This window comes from Cyphellophora attinorum (assembly GCF_001299255.1).
Source record: "Cyphellophora attinorum strain CBS 131958 chromosome Unknown Contig3, whole genome shotgun sequence".
In the NCBI taxonomy this organism is placed as follows: Eukaryota; Fungi; Ascomycota; class Eurotiomycetes; order Chaetothyriales; family Cyphellophoraceae; genus Cyphellophora; species Cyphellophora attinorum.
This window is the reverse complement of record NW_017253231.1, coordinates 1429902-1453918: the sequence shown is the minus strand read 5'-3', so window position 1 is coordinate 1453918 and position 24017 is coordinate 1429902. Positions and strand designations below refer to the sequence as shown.

Genomic DNA, 24017 nt, shown 5'->3' with positions numbered 1-24017 from the left:
AATATATGGCAGTGGATTATCGGAGTGGACGCTTCTGTCCGGTGAGGCATCATGCCATCCAGGTCAATGCCTATGGGTAGCATGTCAAGAGGAGTGCAGATCAGGAAACGGAGAACTCAGTCACATCATCGACTCCACCTCAGGCTCTCCGAGCACGTAATGATCGAAGAGAGCGAAGGTCTGGTTTGCCAGCATTCTGCATTACGAACACACTTGAGAACAATTGCAGCTGGACGCGCGTTGGCATGACTGTCGATGAGAATGCAACGATCCCTTCAATGCAATTCCGCCCGCCCGCGATCAGTTCGTTACTCTTCGAATACCGGCGAAGGTAAGAGATTCGATGAAACAGCAACATGTCAGTGCCGAGTATAAGCAATTTTGAGCATGCTTCACGTGAAGCATTTAAGACCAAGTCAACGAGGGAACGCGTTCAGGCTGCATCACGGTATTGACACAGCTTCAAGTGATAAGGTATGCCAGGCAGACGTTGCCCACAAAGAGTTTTGTCCCTTTCCGTCATTGTGCTAAGCACCTCTCGCCACTTACATACTGTTCAACATCGCGTTTGTCCCGGCGTAACCAAAATCCCTTGGACCTGTTCATAACGCCAACGCTTCGCCATGGAGTCCCCGCATTCAACGCAACCGCCTCGCTTACTGGCGCAGTCCCATTCCGACAGAGAGGCTCGCAGTCAGAATGGTCAACCAAGTCAAGGTGGACAGGCTATAGCTGACGGGGTGACTCCACACTTCGAGCGCGAACTCGTGGCACAGCCCGACACAACCATGACTGGCACAGACGAGATGTATTCGACCTCAGTGCCCAAGGACACTGATCGACCAGTCCGTGTCCGGCGGCATCCTCCCCCTGTCAGACATAAGATACTCAAGTGCGAGCAAGTACCTGACGAGAGATGGGCCGAAGGGTTGCACATTGGCAAGATCAACGATCCGATCAATACCTACGATCCCGCCGACTATGAGGACGACTACTCCTACAGCGACTATGAGAGCATGACCGGGTATGGTGCGCCGATCCCTGGCTTCGACATCGCCTACACAGAACAGCCAACAGTTTTCGAGGGTGATATCATTCTGCTGCCAGAAGCTGCTAGTGAAAAGTCGCCGCAATGGCGTATCAAAATGCTGGAGTTGTATCTGGAGGGCAAATCGACACCTAATGCCTGGGTCGAGGAACATTGGGATTCGACCAATGGTATATCTCTCGAAGTTGTCTGCTGCTCAGAGCAGCCGCATTTGGTTTTCCAGCTTAATGACCGAGGTGGTTTTCGAGCTTTGCGATGCCATGTAAGTATGCGTCAGTTTGAACACGCTAGATCAGAGCTGATCTGCTCCAACAGACCTATGACCTCAGTCGTGCGACTGACGAGCTCAGAAGGGAACATATCAGTCTCGCCGAACACGATTTCTACGATTACCATACTGAGTTTGACAAAGCTCTGAACATAGCGCATAGGGCGTCCTACACCTATGCTTTCTCTCCAAGACTCACCGTTCGTTATCCGTGGACGTATTCGACAGAATTCGAATACTACAGTCGATGGGGTGGTACTTGTGGCACATACATCGGAGAATTGGATGCGGAGAGCATTGCCTATCGGAGGAAGACGGAAGACATGTACAGTACATGGTCCTGGAAGGAGGAGTTTTATGCCAGTGCCAAGAGAGAAGTGGAAAGAAACAGGCGTCAATTCGAAGAGGCCGAGAAGGGTTTTGCTCAGTACGTCAGTGGAAACCTTATGGATGATGCACGAGAGGCATTATATGGTCATGCGCAACAGGATGGAACGTTCCATAAAGGAGACGCAACTTCTGAAGCAGGCACGAAAGCTGAGAAGACAACCTGGAGTCGATCGCACGATCAGCTGAGTGACATAGTCGCAACAGACTTACTGGACGGCAAAGCAAGTACTGGATCCATCAAGGAGGCCACGCGACGCACCAGCCAAAAGATCACCGCGTCAGACCTGACAGACACAGAACTCCCCACAGAAGACGCTCTTACACAGCGCCTCGTCCCGAACCAACAAGACCTGTCTGCCGGAAAGGAGACACCATTCGAAGGCGAGCCAGATGCGCTTGGCTACTGGGATCTTCTCCATGAGGAGGAAAAGGAAGATGGCTGTTTCGACACCATCATTCCAGGACGCGTGCCGCCTGAGCAGTGTCGGCGGGCCGCGCTGGAGATGATTGCTGGAGAGAAGAAACGATTTGAGGATGAACGTAGGCGCGTGAAGGAGAAACCTCGACTCATGACCAAGAAGGATGAGGCGGCCCGGAGTAGGCTTCGCAGTGATCGTAACCTGGCCTGGAAGCAGAAGTATGATCAGGAAGTAGGAGGGGTGGATCGTGAACACGAGGAAGAGGCAGTCGAGAAGCTCCGCCAGATGTCGCCGAGTGAGAGGACGGCGGCGATCATGGATGAGTTTATCGATCTCGGCGATAGTGAGTGGTAAGACGCACAAGCTGGTGGTTTGAATGAGCCAACTGCAGTTGCGTGTATGCCATTCGAATCACTACGGTTCCTGTGAAACGCAGCTTGCCAGGAGCTGAGGTGGTTGGGCAGTATTCAGTACGCTGCTGACGACCCCTAGCAGCGCCATGGAGTACGAGACTCGGCACAGCTTCAAGTCGTCGTAGTACGCTTCCTGGGGTGGTTCAGAGAGGCATTAAACAAGCTCACCTAGGTATGTCGACACAATGTGCACCTGTATCGATAATTTGCATATCCGAGACTACTTCCATCTTCCATTTCGTACTTCTCGAAGGGGTTCCTTCCTGGGTACCGGCTAATAGGGGTGGCTCGCCGTTGCCGTTGCATCTGTGCCAGGCACTTCCGGAGGAGAACCTGCTACACGTGAACGTGAACTTGACTCGAGGCAAGTCGGCAACACATGAGCTTGAGGATCAATCACTTTCTCAACACGATGTCAAGTGACATAAGGAAGTCCAGGCAGATCTTTTACTCTGCAGAAACTACAAAATTAAGCGCTTGCCACCTACCACATCGATAACTTCAAGTCTCTCTCTCTCTCTCTCTCTCTCAATAATCATTGCATCTTCCTTTGCGACCCGCTCACGCTGAACCCATTCTCACCAAACTCCAGACCGCAGAGCATCCATGGACCGACGCATAATCTCCCATGATCGTTCGCGGTCCCAGATCACTGTGCGCCACAAGCTCCTCGATCGAGAAGTATACAGCCAAGTGCTCAACAAGGGCGACGTCTACTGTGGATGTGTCTTGTTGCTGGACGAGAGCCACCGGTGCAAGTCCCCTGCGTGGCACATCAGGGTGTTGGAGCTGTCCCTCGAGGGTAAGGCAACGCCTCATGCCGAGGTTGCGGAGTGTCATCCTTTTTGGAACGCGTCGGGTCTTGAATTTCTCTGCTGCTCGTTGCGGCCGTATGTGGTGACCTGTGTCGACTCAGGGGGCTTCTGGGCTGTGCCCCTTCATGTATGAAGTTGCCCCTTCCTAACAAGCCAAGACCAGAGCTGACTGATGCCGCAGACCTACGACCTCACCAATGCAAGCGACAAGATCAAGAGCCAACACCTCAGTATCGTTGATAAAGATGCCACACCCGAACAGCAGACCGATACCGAGCCCCTCGTCATCTACATGAAGGGATATTTCGTCCAAGACTTCCCCCAGAGATCCGTTGTCCACTTCACGTCGCCACATAAGTTTCAATTTGGCTGCCAGGGCACACCCATTGCCGTTCTCGATGAGAAGAGCGCCAATCGCCTCAGCAAGGGATGGTTTGACGAACTCTGCCGTCCAGTGGTTCCTCCTCTCAGTCCTGCGGAAGGCTTGAGACATGCCAATGCAATGTACGCCGAGCAGATCCGGGCGACGTTGGAGTGTAGGAATAGCATCGGAGAGGGTGATTCTGAAGACAGTAGAGAGCTCCAGGAGATGTTGGCGAGATGTGAGGAAGTCACAAGGAACGATGAGGCGAGCCTCGAGCCACGCCGCGATCAGGCTGATGCCGCAAGTTCGCTGGACTCCCAGACAGCACTTCAGACTACTGGCGCCGATGATGCTGACGAGCAACTCAACCCTGTTCGAGAAGACATGTCAGCCAAGGAACAACTGTCGGACAATCCATTCGATAATGACGATGACGTCTACAAGTACTGGGTTCTTTGGGACCAGGAGGACGAGGAAGAAGGTGTTTTCGATGAGATCATCAAGGGTCTCACATTAACTGACTCGGGCCGCCGCAATGCCCAGCGGGAGCTGGCGAGATGGGTCGCGAAGATGGCCGAGGATGTCCCTGCCGTCGCTGGCATTTCCACGGAGCCTCATTGACGAGGGCCGTATCAATCGAGGGTCATATTGGTCTCGAGGATCAGGGGTGGCGAGACGTCCAGGTCAACAAGGTGCACTACAACCGAGCACCCTTGCGACTCTGGGCTTCCTATGAGGAGGAAGTTACCAGAAATTGAGCTGTCTCGAACTATCGACTTTGTCGCTAAGCATTGAGCAGGAGACGTCGATCGCCTCAACGAAGTTCTGGTCCTTAACTCTCAGGCAGGCACTGATACGCTCCATAGAAACAGAGATGGTCAGTGGTTGCTGGCTTCATCGCTCCTTCACCTGGCATGTAGGCGAATGATCAGCACCGTAATTCACCGAACCTGTGTTTTGTCCTGGACGCTACGCTCCTCGCCAGAGATGCGTATGGACAAATTTACCACTGGCCTACATAGTCCGCAACGGCTGAGCTGCTGTGGCTGTTAGATATGTGTCACGGCTGATGTACCTGGGCTGTCTCAGACGTTGCTGCTTGCAGTGGCGCTCGGACTTGCAGTTTCCTGTGGTAGGCGCTTCTACCACTTGTAGGTGAGCTGTCGCGATCGCTGCTACTCAGTCAAGCTGATATATGATCTCACCGAGTCGCACGTTCGCTACTGCTGCTGCCGGTGGTGATATATGGAAGTAGGCAGTGGGTAGGCGCACACCGGGCAAGCACACCTGCTGCGCATTCGAGTTTTCCTTTCGGTCCAGGAGCTTCCAGTGGCACGGAGTCATTTCGCAGTAAGGACGGTGCGATGGTCATTAATGGCTGTAGTGTCGGCCATAATTGCTCCATGGTCCTTCGGCATCTTGTCCATCCTGCTATCGTATCGTACTCGCGCGGTTGGATGTCGGGTTCTCCTTCTCGTGCTCCCTGTACAATATGTCAGTGCAGGTGCTGTGAACTGCTTGCACCTTCCTGGGTGAATGAGGAAGGAACGCTGCCTTTGAAATTGCTTCTCGTTCTCGTCCGACTTCTTCATCTTCCACAACATCCTTCAACTTCTCCCATCTGCAACAACTTGTGCAAATTTACTTGCTTCCACCATTCTTGAGTGCTTGCAGCACGTGTCATAAACCTGCTCATCTCCGTCTATCATACTATGCCGTCTGTCTCATCATCCTGCTGCCACCACAGCCTGCCTGACTGAAGAAAATGTTTGAGGTCTTCCGGTCCGTCCAGCATTTCCTGTCGAGCAAACATCGACTGATTGTCGACAGTGCTGTGTCCTCATAAAGATATTGCTCTAGCCCTACTCGTCATTGTCGATACCAATCCAGAAGCTGAGTCCCTCTGCCGAGGATAGTAATCCGTGTTTCTCTGAGGCTGCGGCCAAGGATGAGCTTTCACGTTTTGAGGTCCAGATACTCAGTCTAAATGATGTTCAGGTCGATCGAACTTCCAAAAGAGTATGGCAACTGGTGTGATATGCTGAGTATGTACAGCAAATCCTGTTTGACAATCATGATCTGACTGCCGACAGTTGTAATCCGTGTTTTAGCCTCGGCCGGTTACGTGTTGGAAAGAGGGAAGGGGAAGAAGGATGGAAGAACGATATCGGAGCGAAGAATTAGGGATGATGAAAATGGCGCTGTTGACAAGTGTTCCCACGCTGTCCGAACTTTTGGTTTCGTCCGTGTCTGGGATCATAATTCAGCTCATGTTGACACGCCGGCCGCTCTTGGGGAGTTGTCATCCCAACTTTGAATCGGAGTAGCGCGTATGTGACGGAGGCGACCGTGAGTCGGCTTCGTATCGCGTCGTCAGACCTCATTGCTCACCGTTCGCCATGCCCAGACATTTGTCGGAATGCGCGGGCAGGCTTCATCGGCTCGCGACCGGCAAGACTTACCGGCCGCTGGGTCGTTCTCTCGCTACGTCGCCGAGTCTTGAGCTCGCATTGGGTAGGGCACGACGTTGTCGATGAATGTGCTACCTTGTTAGTCCGCTCGCAGGGTAGAGTTCGAGTTTCTGGTCCCACTGATGCAGAAGCGTAGAATTAGTTGGTATTTCGAGGAGGAATTTCATGATGCAGGCGATTGCGTGTTGTTATTGCTGATCGTTCAGAATGTTGATAGATGCGATCTCTGGGAGGTGTGGGAAGATCGACGTGTCGGGCAAGGCTGTGAACTTGGGGAGGGCACTTTGGTCGTAAGAGGGACTTTTGGCTCGAGACTCTCTCCAGCGATGAATGGACAAGACCTGATTTTGAGACAGACCTCATTCGTGGGCCCGCGGTAGGTCTCGGACTTAGAACGGTCTACGTTGGGATATACACGGGTACATGGGGACGACCAAGAACCATAAGAAACGACTGTACCGAGACGGAGCGCAGTGGCGGGCTGATCTGGCTGGCGGAATTCCATCAATGTCTGACCAAATGCAAGATCCGGAATTTATAGCAAACATGCGGGCGAATTTGATCGATTGACTATGGCTGGTTGGAGATACCGACATCTACATGTTGCAAACATGAGATGTCTTTCTGCTTGTCTCTGGCGCTCGTCTCCCGCATCTTACTCGTCATACTGGATCGTCATTGCGAGCAGACCACCGAGCAAATCAGCCTCGACGACTTCCGGACCCATTCTATTTGGACTCGTCGAAGACGTAGGTTAGATGGCATTTGCCGCAGTACTGGCGATTGTGCATGGCAGCCATGAAGACACCAGCGCCACACTCCTTGGTTGGGCACTCGCGACGCAGGCGCTCGATCTTTCCATCACCGTCGACCTTGTAGTACTTGAGCACAGCCAGCTTTGTCTTCTTGCGCTTGTGCTTGATCTTCTTCGGGGTGGTGTAGACCTTCTTCTTGCGCTTCTTGCCACCGCCACGCAGACGAAGGACCAAGTGAAGAGTCGACTCCTTCTGGATGTTATAGTCGGAGAGGGTGCGACCGTCTTCGAGCTGCTTGCCGGCGAAGATGAGACGCTGCTGGTCGGGTGGGATGCCCTCCTTGTCTAGGGAGGTCGTTAGTGATGATTATTGGGACGGCGAGGTCAGTGGCCTACCCTGGATCTTGCTCTTCACATTGTCGATGGTATCGGACGACTCAACCTCAAGGGTGATGGTCTTGCCCGTGAGGGTCTTGACGAAGATCTGCATGGTGCAATCTCGACAGGATCCTGTCTTCCTCAATTGCAAGATGCAGAAATGGGTGCAGTGAGCAGAAGGTGGTTGCGACGCTGCAGCGGGCTAAATTTCGTGGGTTTCGAAATCTTGGCGAGATTCGGCGGCAAAAGAGCGCTAATCCAAATCTGGTAAGCCTGCCTCGGCTCTTAGCGGTTGCTATGGAGATCTCGATGACAACATCAGGAAACTGCGATCGTCTTCGTCAGCTGCGGCAAGCATACTATAGCCGTCACTTGCTGCATACATCCTCAACACACCTGCTCATACACAAGAAACAAACCCGAAAGTCCATCAGAAACACACACAGACAAGACAGAAGCCTCTCAGACTACACGAGTTTGCACAACTTCCTGGCCTGAGAGGGCCCTTCTATACATTTCCCCGGTGGACTGCACATCCATCCGTGACTGGTAGAAAAACAAGAGAGAACGACCGCTGCCCGGTCTTAGCAGCATAGCGCTGCGTGAGGTAAGGACAATTCCCAGCCACCAGTCAAACAAGTCACTGACGAGGCCCAGTCTCGACCAAGAAGGAGCATATATCGACAACCAAGCCCTTCGACAACGACAATTCGATTCTCATCTCGCCTAAGATGATGTCCAACCAACCTTCAACTCTTCCTCAGCAACCAAGGCAACTTCACCGCAGGCAAAATTCGACACCGGTGATTGCCTTCGAAGCCATGAAGGTTAGCAACACAATGCCACCGACAATACAACGCCAGGGCGTGCACCGAAGAGGTCAATCCTTTGACCAGCACCAACGAAGCCCCATCCGACGACAACCAGGCACTGTGTAAGTATCACTAACCAAGGACAACATATTTTGCGGGAAGCGCAGCAGCTTCGTACCGCCCGACCGGGCCAGCAGCAACCAATCTCAGACCTACCAGTCTACCCTCAATGTGCACCACCATACCCAAACTCCATACCGAACGGTCAGTTCGAACAAATGACAATGAATGCTGCCATGTACAAGTCTCAGAGCATGCAGTTCCCTTCATCACCATACTTCGCGTACAACACGAGCCCAGCCATGAGTCCCATGCAAGGCAACTTTTCAGACCTGGGCCGTGTAGACGAGAACAGCCAACACTACTTCCAGAATGCTCATTCGGTCCATGAAATGAGTGGTGCATTCGATGGTCGTAGAATGTCTCAGCCCGACTTGCGGATGAGACCACATACTCCCGCAGATCAACTTCAAATTGGTAGGTCGACTAGCAAGAAATGATGCCAGTTACTAACACAGCGCAGGATTCCCGCTGACTCCTCCATGCACTGCGACTGTCAATCAACAACCGATGCATTTCCCACGACCTCAACAGGCCACTCCGCCCATTCATTCGCCCGTCCCTGTCTCAATGCAGCGAGGTCGTTCCCTTCAGGGCATTGCTGAGCACGAAGAATCACCACGGAAGCAACAAGCCTCGCCACGGCGCATGATTCAGCAGTCTATGCTCCCGACACCCGCAAAGAGCCAGGCCTTTGATGTTGCCGATATGCCAAGTCCCTCACCGCAACGTGAGACAAGCAACACCGATCCCATGGGTTTCTTTGGCGATCCCACCGGCTCCCCTCCAGCCTCAGTCAGCAACCTCAAAACTCGGCCAGCTCCGATTCTTACCTCAACACATAATCGATCCAACAGTCATTCGCCAAATCGACCTGCTCTGTCGCCGCGTCGTGCTTCGATCTCGGATCTTCATCTCGAGCCTGGTATTCAAGCTTCCATCGAGGAGACCAATGTTACACTCGACGACATCGCTCAGTACATCGAAGGCCCTGACCCGATCGACAACAAGTGGATCTGTAAGTTTGATGACTGCGACAAGCGCTTCGGTAGGAAGGAGAACATCAAGTCTCATGTGCAGACTCACCTAGCGATCGCCAGTTCCGATGTGATCACTGTCGGAAGTGCTTCGTCCGTGGCCACGACTTGAAGCGACATGCTAAGATCCATACTGGTACCAAGCCATACCCCTGCCTGTGCGGCAACTCTTTCGCACGCCATGATGCCCTCACTCGTCATCGACAACGGGGCATGTGTATTGGAGCGTTCGAAGGCACCGTCAGAAAGCCCCAGAAGCGAGGTCGGCCTAGGAAGCACCGTCCCGAGATGGACGATCGCATGGACAAAGCCGCTCGGACTCGACAAGCCAACGAGATGGGCATCTATGCTTCGTCATCTTCTTCTGGATCACCTGGCAGCTGGGACTCTCCACCCACCGAGGACAACATGAGTGTACGTGACAGCTCTCCATTCGGCGATATGGCGTTCTTCGGCGTTCCACCCAACAACAATCTTACATTGGCCACCGATACTTCGTCGTTCCCACCGGACATGTTCACCTTCACACCGCCGGAGAGCCCACAATTCAGCACAGGCAATCATCCCAGTCCAGCACAAGCTTCGCCTGCGAACAGTCAGATAATCGAATTGCACCAGGAACTCAGCCAGGCATCGCAAATGATGGACGAAGGACATCTTCTGCCTGCTCAGCCAAGACAAGTCATGGCCAGTCCGAACTTGCACAATGCAGCTACTGGCCGACCGAACACCCAATCACTGCCAGCTCTGTCACAGACCAGTTCGAGTCCACCACCCGAGATGGTTGCTTTCGACTTCGCTGATATGCCAATGACATCAAATATGGTCTCAGCTGGTCTCACTCAACCTGATAAGCCCGACGACCGCAACGAGTTCGATGCCTTCTTGGACTATGGCTACGCTGGCACCGACATGATGGGCGACGAGAGCTTTTTCGCGATGTCTTGATCGAGGAGGATGCCATCACTGACAGCCACTCTCGTTAATGTACAATAGTCCGTGATGGATAGGCGTTCGGGAACTTTGGGGACGACATAACTGTATGCGTGTCGGCTGACATGATACATGACCTGGGAGGTGGCGGCTACCTAGCCACGGCTTGTCTCAAGCACCGAATGAGGCGTTCACGCTCGCTCTGTTGATGGAATTCGCAGTGCTGGAGATTCTGCTTTTGACGATTTCGATCTTCTTCTCCTTCGCGCCTCGGCTGTCTTCCAGGTTTCCGCTATGACCTGTAGGTCTCAGAGGATTCAATCACTGGTTTGAAGGCCTCGAGCGTACGACCCACTCTTTAAGCGATCGTTTGCGTCCAATTGGGCACGCAAACCAATAGCGAATGTTCCACAATTGTCAAGAAAGGGAATTGTCCTCAATGAATATCGGGTGATGTCTGCTGTAGCGGACTAGATGGAACCTGCAGGAACAGGTGGACCTGTGAAATAGTACCCGGGTTGTTACAATTCATAGTCAGAAATGTGAGACAAATCCTGGTGAGGACATTCAGATAGCTGCTCTTCTTCCGCTCCACTGCTTCTTTTCCCGTTGACTGCATTACCTGCACTGCCATGTTGCATCCATTTGAGTATCATGCGTTTGGACACTTCGACAGGAGCGCGAATGTGATCATTCCATGATCCGTAGGGATACACGGCGTGATAGATGAGCTGCGGTATTGGAGACGCTATAACGTGCGAAGTTGTGGAATATATACTCATGAACGCAGGCCGCTTTCGCTTGGCATTTTACGACGCCGGATGACAAGAACTTCATCACTATATCGGAAGCACTGGTAGTTGGAGCTACCAGCGAGGCAGCATGCTCAGTGCACTTCGTTCTCTATGCAAGCGCTACAGATGGCAGCGATCTATACGCCGGGATCACGACGCGAAGCGGAAGTCTAGCCTCTTGTTCCCCTTCTCCTTGTTTGCCTCAAGATACCTCGCCTTCTGGCCGTCAGTCATCACACTCCATGTCTTCTCCTTCTGACGATTGCGCCATGTATAGTACACCTTTGTAGTAAAATACAACCCGATGTTCAGCACACAAAGCGCAATCAGCGTGCGATTGCCTCTCCGATACCTCGGGCGATCGTCCTCGCGATAGATCTGGCTCGCAATTATGCCACTCGTCTGCACCGCCATGTTGTACAGCGCGGCGCTGACAGTCCGGGCTCGAACCGAGTTCGAGTTCCGGCTGTTCCAGCCGACTTGGATTGCGTGGACGTTTGGGCAGGCGAGGAGTACGGTGAGGATGAGCCATGCATGCCAGGGGTTCATGGCGTTCAGGTCGTAGGTGTAGATTATGGCTAGCATGGGGAGGAGCCAGAATTGGGCGAGGAGGCCGAAGAGCCATAGCTGGCCGACGACTTCGGCGAGATACGCGAAGAGGAGCATGGTGAGGATGTGGCCTAGTTGGGAGGGGACGACGAGGAGGTTGGTTGTTAGTGTGCTGAAGCCTAGACTGCGGAGGATGAGGGTGAGGTATTGCGAGGGTGTGGTCAGGGGTGTTTCGAAGTTGAGGCCGAGGACGTAGAGGGGCCAGAGGTCGAAGTCGGTCAGGGACTGCCATAGGAGGGAGAGCGTGATGGGCTCGCGGTTGTGCATGCCGCTTTTGCTGGGGTCTTCGCGGATGATGCGGTTCACCATTATGGTTTCTTCGCGGGGTGTGAACCATCCGTTGGGACCGCGGAACCAACCGGCAGTCTCACAGGGGCCGGGAGGCATCATTGGGAATGCGATGAGGCCTACAATGAGGGTGAGCAGGCCCTCGATGAGGAATAGCCATCGCCAGCCGGCTAGACCGGCCACGCCTCGTAATCTGAGAAGGCCAGCGCCTAGAATGCTCGCGAGGATGTCGGACAGTGATCCCGCGGTCCAGAAGAAGCCGAGGCGGATGCTCAACTCGCCGTGCTTGTAGAAATAGGAGAGGTAGAGAATCATGTCGGCGATGAAGCCTCCCTGTAGAGTGCCGAGAAGGGCCCGGGTGAAGAGGAATGTGCCGCGTCCAGAGAGCCAGAACTGGCTGCAGGCTACAATGCTCCATAGTGTCATCTGCAGTGGGACCCACCGGTCGGGACCAAGGTATTTTGAGATGAGCTGTGATGGGAGTTCTGCGCAGAGGAAGCTGAATTTGAAGATTGTGTTGCCCCAGTTGTAATCTGACCATCGTCAGTACAGGTTGAAGTTGCGAGGTCATTCGGCAATTCGGGACGAACCATTAGTGTCAAGCCCTAAATCGTCCAGGAAGTTGTCAGTCACCGCCTGCGTCAGATTGGCTCTATCAAGCTCCAACACCATGAACATGATACAGGTAAACAGCATGATCTTGTAGTCGATCTTCCGGACGATGCTGTCCTCCTCGCTCCAGCTCCAACGCGCGCTCGGGTCGAAGCGATGGATGTTCTCCCAGTCCGAGCGTGGCTGGTAGTGCTTGGCGGTATCAGGGTTGTCGAAGACGGACGACTGCGTCGCTATAGCGTCGGCGTCATGTGGTAACCGCCGTTGCCGGAAGCTGAAGCCTGAGCCGCGACTACCAGCCGCTGCGAGCGACTTGTCGGATGTAGATGGATGATTTGGGAGCAATGGTAGTTCCGCGGACATGCGCAGTGCTGTGCTTGGGTCGTCGTCCGCCAAGTCGTGGTCGTCCGCATCATCATCATGTCTTCTAAGTAAAGGCATCTCGTCAATTGTCAACGGTCCAAGCTCATCGAACTCAACCCATTCGCCTGCTGATGAAGCAGTCCTCGACCTCGAGCCATCGTCTGAGACAGGAGGCCCCGCGGCCCACCCCGCCATAAGGACTATATGCTTCTATGGCTCATGCTAGCGGAGTAGTTAGATGTCGCAAGCAGCGGAAATGCATCACGCGGGCTATTGAGTGTCAGCTGCAACCAAAGCCATGTTACCAGAAGGCATTTGGGCCAGATTAGGCGCCGAATTGGCACGTGTAGGCCATCGCGGTTCGATCACGAAAGTCTGGGCGCGATGTCGTGCTCAACCGAGACAGGGGTCATCAACACGCGTGGGCTGAGGTCAGCATATCCATCGTTTTGTTGGCTATCAAGGCTCGTCCAGCGGTCGTCATCGATAACAGAGACATAAGGTCAATGCGCCATCCGAGAAGCACGTTGTGCAACGAAATCACCAGAGTACTTCGTATGCTGGCGGCGGATGATCAACTTCCGATTTCAAAGGTTCGGGTTGCGCATTTGAGACAGAACAGCTCTATTCTTGATGGCCCGAATAGGCCAAAGACAGAAGAGGTCTATTCAAGCACGTGAACTTTTCGCCGACGATGGCTATCACGTCCAGGTCATATCAACCGTCTCTAATGCAGTAATTCGTAACGATGAATGCGGAGAACACAGCTTATGCCTGCGAGAGACATTGCGATGATCCATGCAGCACTAGCTCACCCTGCAAAAGTATCTGTACGCGAAAGACTTGCGTCGCCGAAGAACTTCCAGATATCCTGCAAAAGTGCGGTAGGGTTTGTAATGCTCGGAAAGTGGCCTCCTTCGGCATGCACGTTTCGTTGCACCACATTGCCTCCACGCTGTGCCCATCTCATGGGCAATCGATACCAGATGTCGTAGGGAAATAGCGAGATGGCGACCGGCTGTTTAACGAACGGCAGAGGGTTTATGGTGTCAGTGCTTATCGCACCGTCCTGGAGTCTGTGAGTATTCCTTTTGGTACTGCAGACTCTGCCTGGCCTGTGAAGACCAGACTTTGGGTTGTGACTTTGGCTTACCTTTGCGCCCTGCTTGTACAGAGAGAATGCCCCGTAAGGACCATTCAGCCACTCCATCATCGTCCAAGTGATCACCCTATCCATGGTCCAGACTTCCTCGCGGCGAGCCGGTTCGATGCCCGTGAAGACCGCATCATAGATCCACATGGCGAGCCCAACCGGACTGTCAGTCAAGCCTTGCGCGAGCTTCAATGGTCTGGTCTGCTGAATCTGAGCATAGCCCCAACTGGACTTGAAGAAATCTGACCAGTGAGCGCAGAAGTACTGCTCATCGCTGTCCTCCGGAAACTTGTGCTGTTGGGACATCTCCAAATCCTCGTTGCTTGGAGGTACAACCCAGAAATTTGACAGGCCCGAGACAACACTCTCGGGAAAGTCATGGGCTGCGTAGCGATTGATGAGGTCTCCCGCATCGCCACCTTGGAAGACGTATTTCTTATAGCCAAGTTTCTGCGTCATCAGGGCGTGGAACGCAGCTGCCACAGCGCGGTAGCCCATGCCTGGGACTCTTGGCGAAGGACTGAAGCCGTAGCCTGGAATACTCGGTGCGACCACATGAAAGGCGGGGAGAGAATCATCTGGAGGATGGGTAAGCTGTTTGATGATGGGGATGACTTCCAGAAAGGACCCGGGCCAGCCGTGAACGAAGAGCAGTGGGATGGCGTTTGCTCTACTTGATATGTGGTGGACGAAGTGTAGTGGGACATCCTCGCTGAAGTTGGCTGGGCTAGAGGATGGTTTCACGATGACGGTGAACTGCTGGAGCTCTGCGTTGAGGTTGGCTTCTACCGATCGCCAGTCGTATTTCTCCGTCCAATACTGTGCCAACTCACGCGCTGTCTTGGTAGGTGGTCCATCGGTGAAGTCTGCCTGCTCGAGCTCGGTGTCGACGAAGCGCGTCAGAGAGACTTTCAGCTTCGTCGTGTTTAGGAACTGCTCGTTGACCTTGATACGGAAGGGTAAAACCTGTTCTTCGAAATTTGCTTCGTACTCCAAGTTCATAGCGGCGTGTCAGTGGCTAGTCTAACGATACATATCAGGTTAGGTATGCGTAGGATGGAAGAAGGGAACAGCTCTCCTTGGAGATGACATCTTGCGGGTGGACAACGTTAGCGGCTACGGACTTTGCCGGGCAAGCGCGTATACATTCTGGCACTTTTGGTTGATCCATATCGTGATGACAGTCCGACCCGACGCATGCTATTTGTACGGTGCGCTGTCCGATTGCTTTGCCGAACGAGATGCGATTATGCCAGGGAGAAAACAGCGTACCTGCCTTCTCTGCTGGGAATCCCTGAAAGCTGCTGACACGTCGGAAAGCTAGCTTCGTCGCGACGCAGGCATGAAGACCTCAGCGCCTGCCTTCGGCTGCTCCAAAGCCTCAAATCTTCCAGAGCCGGACCGTTGCCATCGGGCTGTTGGTTTGGACGAGCAGAGGGGTCGTGGATGTTCGACCTCAATCAGAACTCTTGCAGGGGTCCTCGGGTACCTAGGGCAGGCTCGATGTTGCCGTCGAAATAAGGTCCTCGGCAAGTGCGCTCATTGGCTGCCACTGTACGTGGAGCATAATTTCCGAAGTTTTCTCCCCCGCCTTGACATCAATAGAGCCCGCTTGCCCTTCCACGACCGATACTCACGTCCCGATCAGCGCCAAGATGGGTCGAAACAAATCCCTGAAACGGAAGCGACAAGCTCATGAGTCCAGCAGAACCGACAGCATTGTTACGCCGCCGCCCGACAATGCTACCAGCGATCCAAGAAGTCTCCAAACCGTCATCGCCGACGAGGACCTCGAAATCACAACAGAGACTATCGCGACACTCTCAAAGTACCCCAGCCTCATCAAATCGAAAGCCTGCAAAGACCTCAGAGTAGCCATCTACGACTTCCGACAAGCTTGTACTGTCGGCGTCAATTCTTCCGAAGACTCAAATCTCACTTCACGCATCACGGCCGCTTTGTCCGATGGCAAATACACAGACGCTCTCGTTCTTCTTGCGGAGATGCGCATCCGAGCACAGTATCCCAAACTCGGTGCCATATGCCGATGGGTTCGAGATCTCGATGTTGTGAGCGGACTGTCAATGAAGGTGGACGGAATCAGCCACGCGCACGAGTGGACAGCCAGAGATCGAGAGCGGCTGAGAGTACTCACTATGATTCTACGGGTCTCTGGTCCTATTGATACCAGTACAGATGGCGTGGGCTTTACGACGGACCCAATACGCCTACTGAACGTGTGGGATCTTCGAAATAAAATGCCAAACCAACCTTGGGTGTGCTCCGCGAAGATAACCGAACAGTTCCGTGTTATTGAAACCACTCCCGGCTCACAACGAAAGCCACCAAATCTCCATCCCGCCATTCTACACGCCTCCCAAGACGACGCTATCCTCCTCGCAGACGATGCACCGTCCACCACACTGCACAATCACCCGGTCGTGCCCAATCTCTCCCTGATCAAGAACGTTCTCCACCCCGCAGAATGTTCCCGCATCGTCTCCGCAGGCCAGAGTGTGGGCTTCACGCCCGACGCTCCGATAATGGCATCGCGCGAAGATACTAGCGTTCTCGCGCACAACTTCTACTGGATCATCGACACATCCTTCCACGACCGCCTATGGCAGCGCGTCAAATCCTTCATTCCCTCGGAAGTTGACGGCAAGCAGGTCCGAGGCCTCAACCGCCGCTTCCGCGTCTATCGCTACGTCCCCGGTGCCGAGTACCGGTGCCACATTGACGGTGCGTGGCCTCCGTCTGGGATCAACCCTGTTGACGATAGCTATGTTTATGACTCGTCTCCGGCGAATGCGAAGCAGTCAAGTCTGTATACTTTTCTGCTGTATCTGAATGATGACTTCGACGCCGGGGAGACGACGTTCTTCACGCCGAGCATCAGTGATGAGGTTATGAATGCGTACCCCGTAAAGCCTGTGGCTGGTGCGGTGGCGTTGTTTCCGCATGGAGAGGGCAAGGGGGCGTTGTTACATGAGGGCTCGGGTGTGACGAGAGGGGTGAAGTACATCATTCGAACGGATGTGCTGTATGATGTTGACAAGACTTTGTGAGGACTGCGAAAGGGTGAGATTGGACAACATCACTGAGCGGGCTTCGTGCCTTACAGCGTGCCAACGTGGCTAAAAGCTTCCCTCACGCCCAGACCGACTGACTGGGCTTCCGACGGTCAGCACGTCAAAAAAGCATCCTCGGTAAGCAATACTATTGGTTACTGACGCGCGTGGAGCTCAGGCGTGTGAATGTCACCTCGGGTTGAAGCTCTGATTGATACCCCGTGGGGATGGCTGACACACGCTTGACAGCTGCGGGGACTTCATACTAGCCGCATACTACGTCGCGACGAGTGAGACATCCATTACAATGCTGTGTCTGTCCACGGGAAAGATGAAAAACACGCGGCCGCAGTACTCGACCTCGGATCGCGCCTTCTCAAGGAGACGGCCTCGGCGAAAGAGTCGACGCGAACGAGATACATATACCCAACCCCCAACTTGAATTATGTCTACGGGCCAGGGTGGATTTTGGAAGGAAAATCAGCAATATGAGCGCTCTCAAGGGTCCAACGATGCCGACGGTCGTCCAGCATTCGAACAAACGCCAATTCCGTTGGTACAATGTCTTCATCATCCTCTTCATGTCACTCGGATCCATCGAGTATGGGTACAGTGCTTCTATCATAGCGACTACTCTAGCTCAGCCATCTTTCATCTCCTACTTCGAGCTCGACACACGGGAAGATGCTAGCACTCTGGCAGGCTTGATGAACTCTCTGTACCAAGCTGGGGGCTTCATAGGCGTCTGGACAGTCTCTATAATTGCCGACCGCTACGGACGCAAACAGGCCATTGTCTACTGTGCAGTCGTGAATGTGGTCGCGGCCGCAGGACTGACTGGCAGCACCGGCATCGGCATGTTCCTTGCCTTCCGCTTCGTGGCTGGCTGGGGCGGCTGGACCATCGTCACGGCCATCCCGATCTGGATGAACGAGGTTTCTCCGCCAAGCATCCGTGGCATTCTGGTGGACTGTCATAATGTTGGATTCCTGCTTGGCTACAACGTCGCCACATATTTCGGCTACGCCTTCTATCATCTGCCGCCTACCAATAATTGGGGATGGCGTGGCGGCATGATTCTTCAGCTGTTCTGGGTGTTGGCACTACTCAGTGGTATCCATTGGCTGCCGGAGTCTCCGCGATGGCTGATGATGAAGGATCGCCACGAGGAGGCCGCTCGAGTGCTACAGCGACTGCACATGCCAGAGGAAGTTCTGGTCGAGGCGGCACAGATCAGGCAATCAATCGAGGCAGATCGCCACCACATCAGCACATGGTTGTCCATGATAGCCAAGCCAAGCTACCGGAAGCGCACGCTCTTCGCCATGGGCATGGCGCTTTCGATCCAGACCTCGGGAATCCTTGTTGTTACGAACTATGGACCTACGATCTATGCTTCTCTGGGGTTCGACACGAACAAGCAACTTCTGTATCAGATCGGATGGTGTGTGGTTGCACTCGGCACTGGATTCATGTCTTTCCTTCTCATTGATCGGTTCCCGCGCAACAAATTGCTGTCTTTCGGTGTTGGAGGATGCGCCATGTGCTTAGCCATAGTCTGTGGGTTGATCGGGAAGTTTGCTTCTCCGCAGGCCCTCGAAAATCCCAATCAACCTGCGCTGAGTGCGACTATTGCCTTCATTTACTTGGTGAATTGCTTCTATCAACTCGGACTAGGTAAGCTTTACACTCTCTTCCCCTGCAAGTCGTCGCGAATACTAACATGAATGGACTAGATGGCGTGCAGTTCTGCTCACTTGGAGAAATGTTTCCCAACCATATCCGTGCCAAAGGCGTCGTGGTGGGCGTGGCCACCATCTGCGCTATCAATATCGTTTGGCTGCAAGTTGCGCCCATTGCTTTCGAAAAGATTGGCTACAAATTCTACCTCGTTTTCTGCATCCCCGGTATGGTTGCGGCAACCTGGCTTTGGTTCTACTTCCCAAATACGCTAGGCATGCCACTCGAGGAAGTGGCGAGACTGTTCGGGGATGCCGATGAGCTGTACTCGCAGCCAGAACTCAACACTGTCACTATTCTTGAGAAGTCGCCCGAAGGCCTCGAGCAGTTGGATGATGCCAAGGCAACCCATGTCGAGACAGCTTGAGAGCTATCATGCTCGAAACCAATCCGCGATGTCTGGACGATTGTGTCATGGAGCACTTCGCGAGATGCACTGATCCATAGTCGCAGAATTGCGAACAGATAAGTCACTTGCTCAGAGGTAGATCTAGTCCGAGAACAACAAAGTCTTGGTACTTGTGCCCAGAGCATGGGGATTTTCAACAAAACAAGATGAAATTTGCAGCAGATTCTCCACCTCCAAACCCATGTGTAGCGTTATGGTGATTACAGATCATCGCGCACACCATGCGTCGTAACGCCGCTTGAGCTACATCCGCCTAGGCACCCAAGCTGTGGGAGCAAGAGCCGGGCGTTTTCTCCAACTAAATTGTCAAAAGTCCTTCAGCGCCCGCCCTCGCTAGGCCTTCTCAATATCTCTCTCCGAATGTTCAACACTCAAGTGAAGCTCATCTCAAACCTGTCGACTTGATCGGCAAAAGTTCCTTGACCTTCAGCGCCCTCCTGGGCCTGGAGATCTGTAATGAGCAGCTCCCAGTCCTAAATGTGAAAACCGCCCAGGACTTGTGTCCACGGCCTGGGTCCTTATGCATGCGCATGTGCATGGTACCCGGTCACCTGGATGGGCAGCCGACCTCGGGAGGGCTCTTGGCTATGTCAGCTATACGCTCCCGAGGGACCGCCTCACGACACAAAAGCTTATTCGACTTACCGTAGGCGGCAATGGTGAAGCCTTTGATGCTGGTCCGCTCAAGTACTACTTTACGCGTGTACCTGTTGGCATTTGCATCGATTGCCCACAATGGCCTGTCTCTGGTTGAGGCACTCTATCAGTGATGAAAGCAGCCGTCTTTTATGGAAAAGGCGACATCCGCGTCGAGGATGTACCGAAGCCGAATCCGGGACCAGGTCAATATGTGGTCTCTGTGGAATGGTGTGGGATTTGCGGCAGTGACCTCCATGAGTATCTATCTGGTGCGTTTGTCCACACGTGTTCGAACATCTTAAACCATAAGACAAGGCTGACGCAAGCATTGACCGCAGGACCTATTGGAGTACCAACGCCAGAGAAGCCTCATCCACTGACAGGAGGCCACCTCCCAGTGATGATGGGTCACGAACTCTGCGGCCGGATCGAGAGTGCTCCAGATGGCTCGAAGCTGAAGGTTGGCGATGCTGTCATGGTAGATCCACATTTCACTTGTGAAGCCTGCCAGCAGTGCAAATCAGACAGGGATCATCTGTGCCCCAAGATGGGCTTTGTTGGGGCTAGTGGCGGTGCCTGTGGTGGCGGGCTGTCCGAGTACGTGGCAGTCGATGCCAACATGGTCTATCGGCTGCCGGATACCATCCATCTGGAGGACGCCGCCGTCATCGAGCCTCTGACCGTTGCGCATCACAGCATCAAGACTTCTGGTGCAGACTTTGCGAACGAAAAGATCAGTGTCTTGATCTCTGGAGGTGGCCCAATTGGCTATGCAATGGCACTGACGCTCAGAGCCCACGGTGCAAGTATGATCATACTGAGCGAGCCTACTTTGAAAAGACGTACTTATGCAGAGGACATTGTCGATGTCATCGTCGACCCGCTCACGGAGAATGTTGGCGACAAGTGTCGGCAAGCTACTGAAGGAGCTGGTGTCGATATCGTTTTCGATTGTGCGGGAAGCAAAAGGGCATCGGATGACGCGTTCGACGCCATCAAGATCGGAGGGCGATTCGTGAATGTTGCAATGTGGTCATCCTCGGTATGGCTTCGTGCTCCTAGCCATCTGGGCACGTCACTGACAATGGACAAACAGGTCTCAATTCCATACTATCCCTTCTTTCGGAAGGAGGTACAGTTCTACAGCTCGTGCTGTTACAACCGACGGGATTTTCAAGAAGTGATGGAACTCCTTGCGCAGGGCAAGTAGTATTCAGAGCTTCAGACGGAAAGGAAACTAACGATGGCGTTATAGGCAAGTTCACTGGTCTGGAGAAGATGATCACGCGTCGAGTAGGGCTGGAAGACATTGTGAGGGACGGCTTCGAGGAGCTGATCCACAACAAAGACGAGCACATCAAAATACTGATATCTCCCAAGATGAAGGACTACAGCAAGTAGGAAGCGCTGGTGAACTCTCCCAGTCGCTTACTAAAGCCTCTCCAATGGGCTCCATCGGCGATGGCACAGGCTTCAAGTTCATATTGATCCCCAAACGGGTAGAACTCAGCAACTTAGTGCCTTTTCCCCGCTCGGTACCGAGCCTCTTATAGCACGCCATCTCTAGACTATTTCTATTGCATAGCAGTGCTCCCGTAGCTACATGTATACCGTCCTGGGACTACAACGATGGTCCTCGAGCACCCTACACGTCGGCGGTCCAATCAGTACTTGCGCGCATCCCGCGCCTGCACGCAGGTAAGCAACTACAAGTATCGCAACAAACACCTTGACGATATAACCCTGGCCAAGGGATCGCCCTTTGGTCCCTGTTACTTTGGCTCTTGCTAATTCTTACCTCGCAGTGTCGAAGCCGGAAGGTGCGATGTGACCTGATACGCAAGGGCAGTCCTTGTACGAATTGCGAGATAGACAAAGTAAGTGCTTCATACCTACAACCTGACTTTCCTTCCGGAAATCCGCTGACTGAGTCTCCAAGCTCGCTGTATAGACAGTAAGCGTGCCAGGAAATATGTCGAGCGGTGTGTTGCTCACCTGGCCCTATCCGATGCTTGAACCTGACCCTGAGCAACAGAGAGATTCCGACCGATGATTCCACCTGTCGCTCTCCGCCTCAAATGCACTCAGAAGGGCTGGTTAACGATGCGACTGGATTGCTGGTAGCACCCACAGACGTCTCGTTATTCCAATCGCTCCAGGATGGCATCACACACGTGAGCCTCTCAGCTGCTCAGTTGCCGCCATCCCCGAACAGCCTTCGTCGTGGCGATGCTGGAGCAGACATCACCGAATTTCCCAAGAATCTCTACCTTGCAGAAGACCTGGTTGCCAAACAATCCACGCAGGTCTCCCTGACAGATGAAGGGAGTGCACATCGTAGAGCCGAGCAACTACATATGCTAACACCTCCTCTCTCGACTCCAGCATTGTCATTACCCGGCATGAGTCTGCAACCATTGGCGCTCCATAGCTCTCCTCTGCCAGCATACGTGATCGACTGTACAGTAACATAGCTTCAGAGGACTTCAAGTTTCTGGAAGCCAAAGGAGTCTGGGACCTCCCATGTGAGTCCGTGCTAGTCTCATCGATCACGGGGTTTATCGACTACGTATATCCCCTGACACCATTACTGGACCTTCAGAAGGAGCTTAACTGCATAGCATCGAATGGCGAAAGCGGCAAGATCAGTCTGCTCTTACTGTATGCGGTGGTGCTTGCAGGCATCCCATTCATGAACCACTCGCTATTATCAGAGGCGGGTTACAGCAGCGCATCTGTGCTTTCCAAGACCATCTATCGCCGACTACGGGTGAGTTACACATATGGTTTCCTTTGACGTGGGCTGACTGTGACAGCTACTATATGATTTCGATTGCGAGCAAGATCGATTGATCCTCGTCCAATGCCTGCTCCTGATGACATACTATCATGAAGACACAGACGGCTTGAAACACCTACGACACTGGCTTGGCATAGCGTACAGAACTGCCATAGACATATGCCTCAACCGGGAGCCTAGCGCTGATTCGTCTGACAAAGGACACCACAAACTGTGGAAACGCCTGTGGTGGTGTTGCATTATTCGTGATCGTGCCTGCGCGATAGGCATGCGACAGTACAGTCTGATCAGCGACGACGAATGTCTCTGGAAAGGGCTCGTGATCTCGGACTTCGACATTCGTGGACCTTCACCAGGAGTCAGCGCAATGTTTCGATCCTCTCATTTTCTGCTGGACACAACCATCCAACACCAACTTGCCGAGCTTTGCATCGCACAAATTGCCCTATGGGAGCAGCTTGACCAAATAATGAGGCTGCGCTACCATCACAAGAGTCCTTTGTACGGAAGCACACGCGAGACTACGTTGCTTCTGGTGCCAAAGCCAAAGACGACTGACCTGGCAGGCCTTCACCAGTGCGGAGCACTTCTGGCCTCGTGGTCCGAACGATATTGGGACAGATTCATCGGTGAGCAAACAGCAAGCCTTGACAACCAACCAACGATCTTACTCATCCACACCGCTATGGTCAGGTTGCTGTATCACATGCTAACGTCCACTCTTCACCGACAACATCAACAAAGTGTGGACTCGAATCAGAAAGAAGCACGAGGACCCGACCCATTCAAGGCGCGGTCTAGCGCAGCGCAGATGCTCTCGGTCTTCGAGCACGTCCAGTGGCGAAATCTGTTGCATCTGTTGCCCGGATGGTCGGTGACCGTGCTGATGCAGGCTGCGTTGACTTTCAAAGACTTTAGCGCAGAGAATCCTGACCAGGTCTGCAGAAGGTTGCAGGACTGTATTGAAATTCTGCGTGGCTTACGGGAACGTCATCTACATGCCGCGTTTGGTGTCAACCTCCTCTCAAGCTTTCTGGCATGCAGGAAGAGAGCCTCAAATGGACCGCTGCCGGCACTTCGATCGGCGGACGTTTCTGACAGCTCCTGTCGAGATGGTCAAGAAGATCAGAGTCACGGTGTCGACGGCATACTGTTTACGCCGGCGGGCAAGACAGGCCATAGGGTCTCTGACGACCTGTCTGACCTCGGTCTACCCGACTGGGATCCTCCAGCCTCGTGGTTCACTGAGTTTCTGGACGAGAATCTATGATACACGTCAACACATGTAACGACCCACCAGTCGTCTTGATCCGTTGA

At 53.4% G+C, this 24017-nt stretch overlaps 10 protein-coding genes across 10 annotated transcripts; 7 read left to right on the top strand and 3 right to left on the bottom strand.

Moving 5' to 3' along the window:
• Positions 1 to 623: 623 nt before the first annotated feature.
• On the top strand, positions 624 to 2479 carry AB675_8821 (uncharacterized protein; the record flags this gene model as incomplete). Its single annotated transcript, XM_018149301.1, has 2 exons — positions 624 to 1310; positions 1364 to 2479. The coding sequence occupies 2 exons, from the start codon at positions 624 to 626 to the stop codon at positions 2477 to 2479; spliced, it is 1803 nt and encodes a 600-aa protein (XP_018004378.1).
• Positions 2480 to 3144: 665 nt separating this feature from the next.
• AB675_8820 (uncharacterized protein) lies at positions 3145 to 4338 on the top strand (the record flags this gene model as incomplete). Its single annotated transcript, XM_018149300.1, has 2 exons — positions 3145 to 3480; positions 3535 to 4338. The coding sequence occupies 2 exons, from the start codon at positions 3145 to 3147 to the stop codon at positions 4336 to 4338; spliced, it is 1140 nt and encodes a 379-aa protein (XP_018004460.1).
• A 2578-nt stretch (positions 4339 to 6916) lies between these two features.
• Positions 6917 to 8375, bottom strand: AB675_8819 (Ubiquitin-40S ribosomal protein S27a; the record flags this gene model as incomplete). The annotated part of the gene is made up of 2 exons (XM_018149298.1): positions 6917 to 7287; positions 8270 to 8375. The coding sequence occupies 2 exons, from the start codon at positions 8373 to 8375 to the stop codon at positions 6917 to 6919; spliced, it is 477 nt and encodes a 158-aa protein (XP_018004348.1).
• A 41-nt stretch (positions 8376 to 8416) lies between these two features.
• AB675_8818 (uncharacterized protein) lies at positions 8417 to 9401 on the top strand (the record flags this gene model as incomplete). Its single annotated transcript, XM_018149297.1, has 2 exons — positions 8417 to 8669; positions 8716 to 9401. 2 exons carry the CDS (start codon positions 8417 to 8419, stop codon positions 9399 to 9401), a joined length of 939 nt encoding a protein of 312 aa, XP_018004581.1.
• Positions 9402 to 9577: 176 nt separating this feature from the next.
• On the top strand, positions 9578 to 10237 carry AB675_8817 (uncharacterized protein; the record flags this gene model as incomplete). Its single annotated transcript, XM_018149296.1, has 1 exon — positions 9578 to 10237. One exon carries the CDS (start codon positions 9578 to 9580, stop codon positions 10235 to 10237), a length of 660 nt encoding a protein of 219 aa, XP_018004524.1.
• A 929-nt stretch (positions 10238 to 11166) lies between these two features.
• Positions 11167 to 13083, bottom strand: AB675_8816 (putative transporter; the record flags this gene model as incomplete). The annotated part of the gene is made up of 2 exons (XM_018149295.1): positions 11167 to 12446; positions 12504 to 13083. 2 exons carry the CDS (start codon positions 13081 to 13083, stop codon positions 11167 to 11169), a joined length of 1860 nt encoding a protein of 619 aa, XP_018004656.1.
• A 616-nt stretch (positions 13084 to 13699) lies between these two features.
• AB675_8815 (Juvenile hormone epoxide hydrolase 2) lies at positions 13700 to 15043 on the bottom strand (the record flags this gene model as incomplete). Its single annotated transcript, XM_018149294.1, has 2 exons — positions 13700 to 13957; positions 14042 to 15043. 2 exons carry the CDS (start codon positions 15041 to 15043, stop codon positions 13700 to 13702), a joined length of 1260 nt encoding a protein of 419 aa, XP_018004732.1.
• A 653-nt stretch (positions 15044 to 15696) lies between these two features.
• Positions 15697 to 17109, top strand: AB675_8814 (uncharacterized protein; the record flags this gene model as incomplete). The annotated part of the gene is made up of 1 exon (XM_018149293.1): positions 15697 to 17109. One exon carries the CDS (start codon positions 15697 to 15699, stop codon positions 17107 to 17109), a length of 1413 nt encoding a protein of 470 aa, XP_018004283.1.
• A 491-nt stretch (positions 17110 to 17600) lies between these two features.
• AB675_8813 (Quinate permease) lies at positions 17601 to 19219 on the top strand (the record flags this gene model as incomplete). The annotated part of the gene is made up of 2 exons (XM_018149292.1): positions 17601 to 18789; positions 18849 to 19219. The coding sequence occupies 2 exons, from the start codon at positions 17601 to 17603 to the stop codon at positions 19217 to 19219; spliced, it is 1560 nt and encodes a 519-aa protein (XP_018004727.1).
• A 1228-nt stretch (positions 19220 to 20447) lies between these two features.
• AB675_8812 (Cutinase transcription factor 1 beta) lies at positions 20448 to 23970 on the top strand (the record flags this gene model as incomplete). The annotated part of the gene is made up of 6 exons (XM_018149291.1): positions 20448 to 20942; positions 20997 to 21054; positions 21156 to 21297; positions 21936 to 22306; positions 22381 to 22670; positions 22717 to 23970. 6 exons carry the CDS (start codon positions 20448 to 20450, stop codon positions 23968 to 23970), a joined length of 2610 nt encoding a protein of 869 aa, XP_018004354.1.
• Between the last annotated feature and the right edge of the window lie 47 nt (positions 23971 to 24017).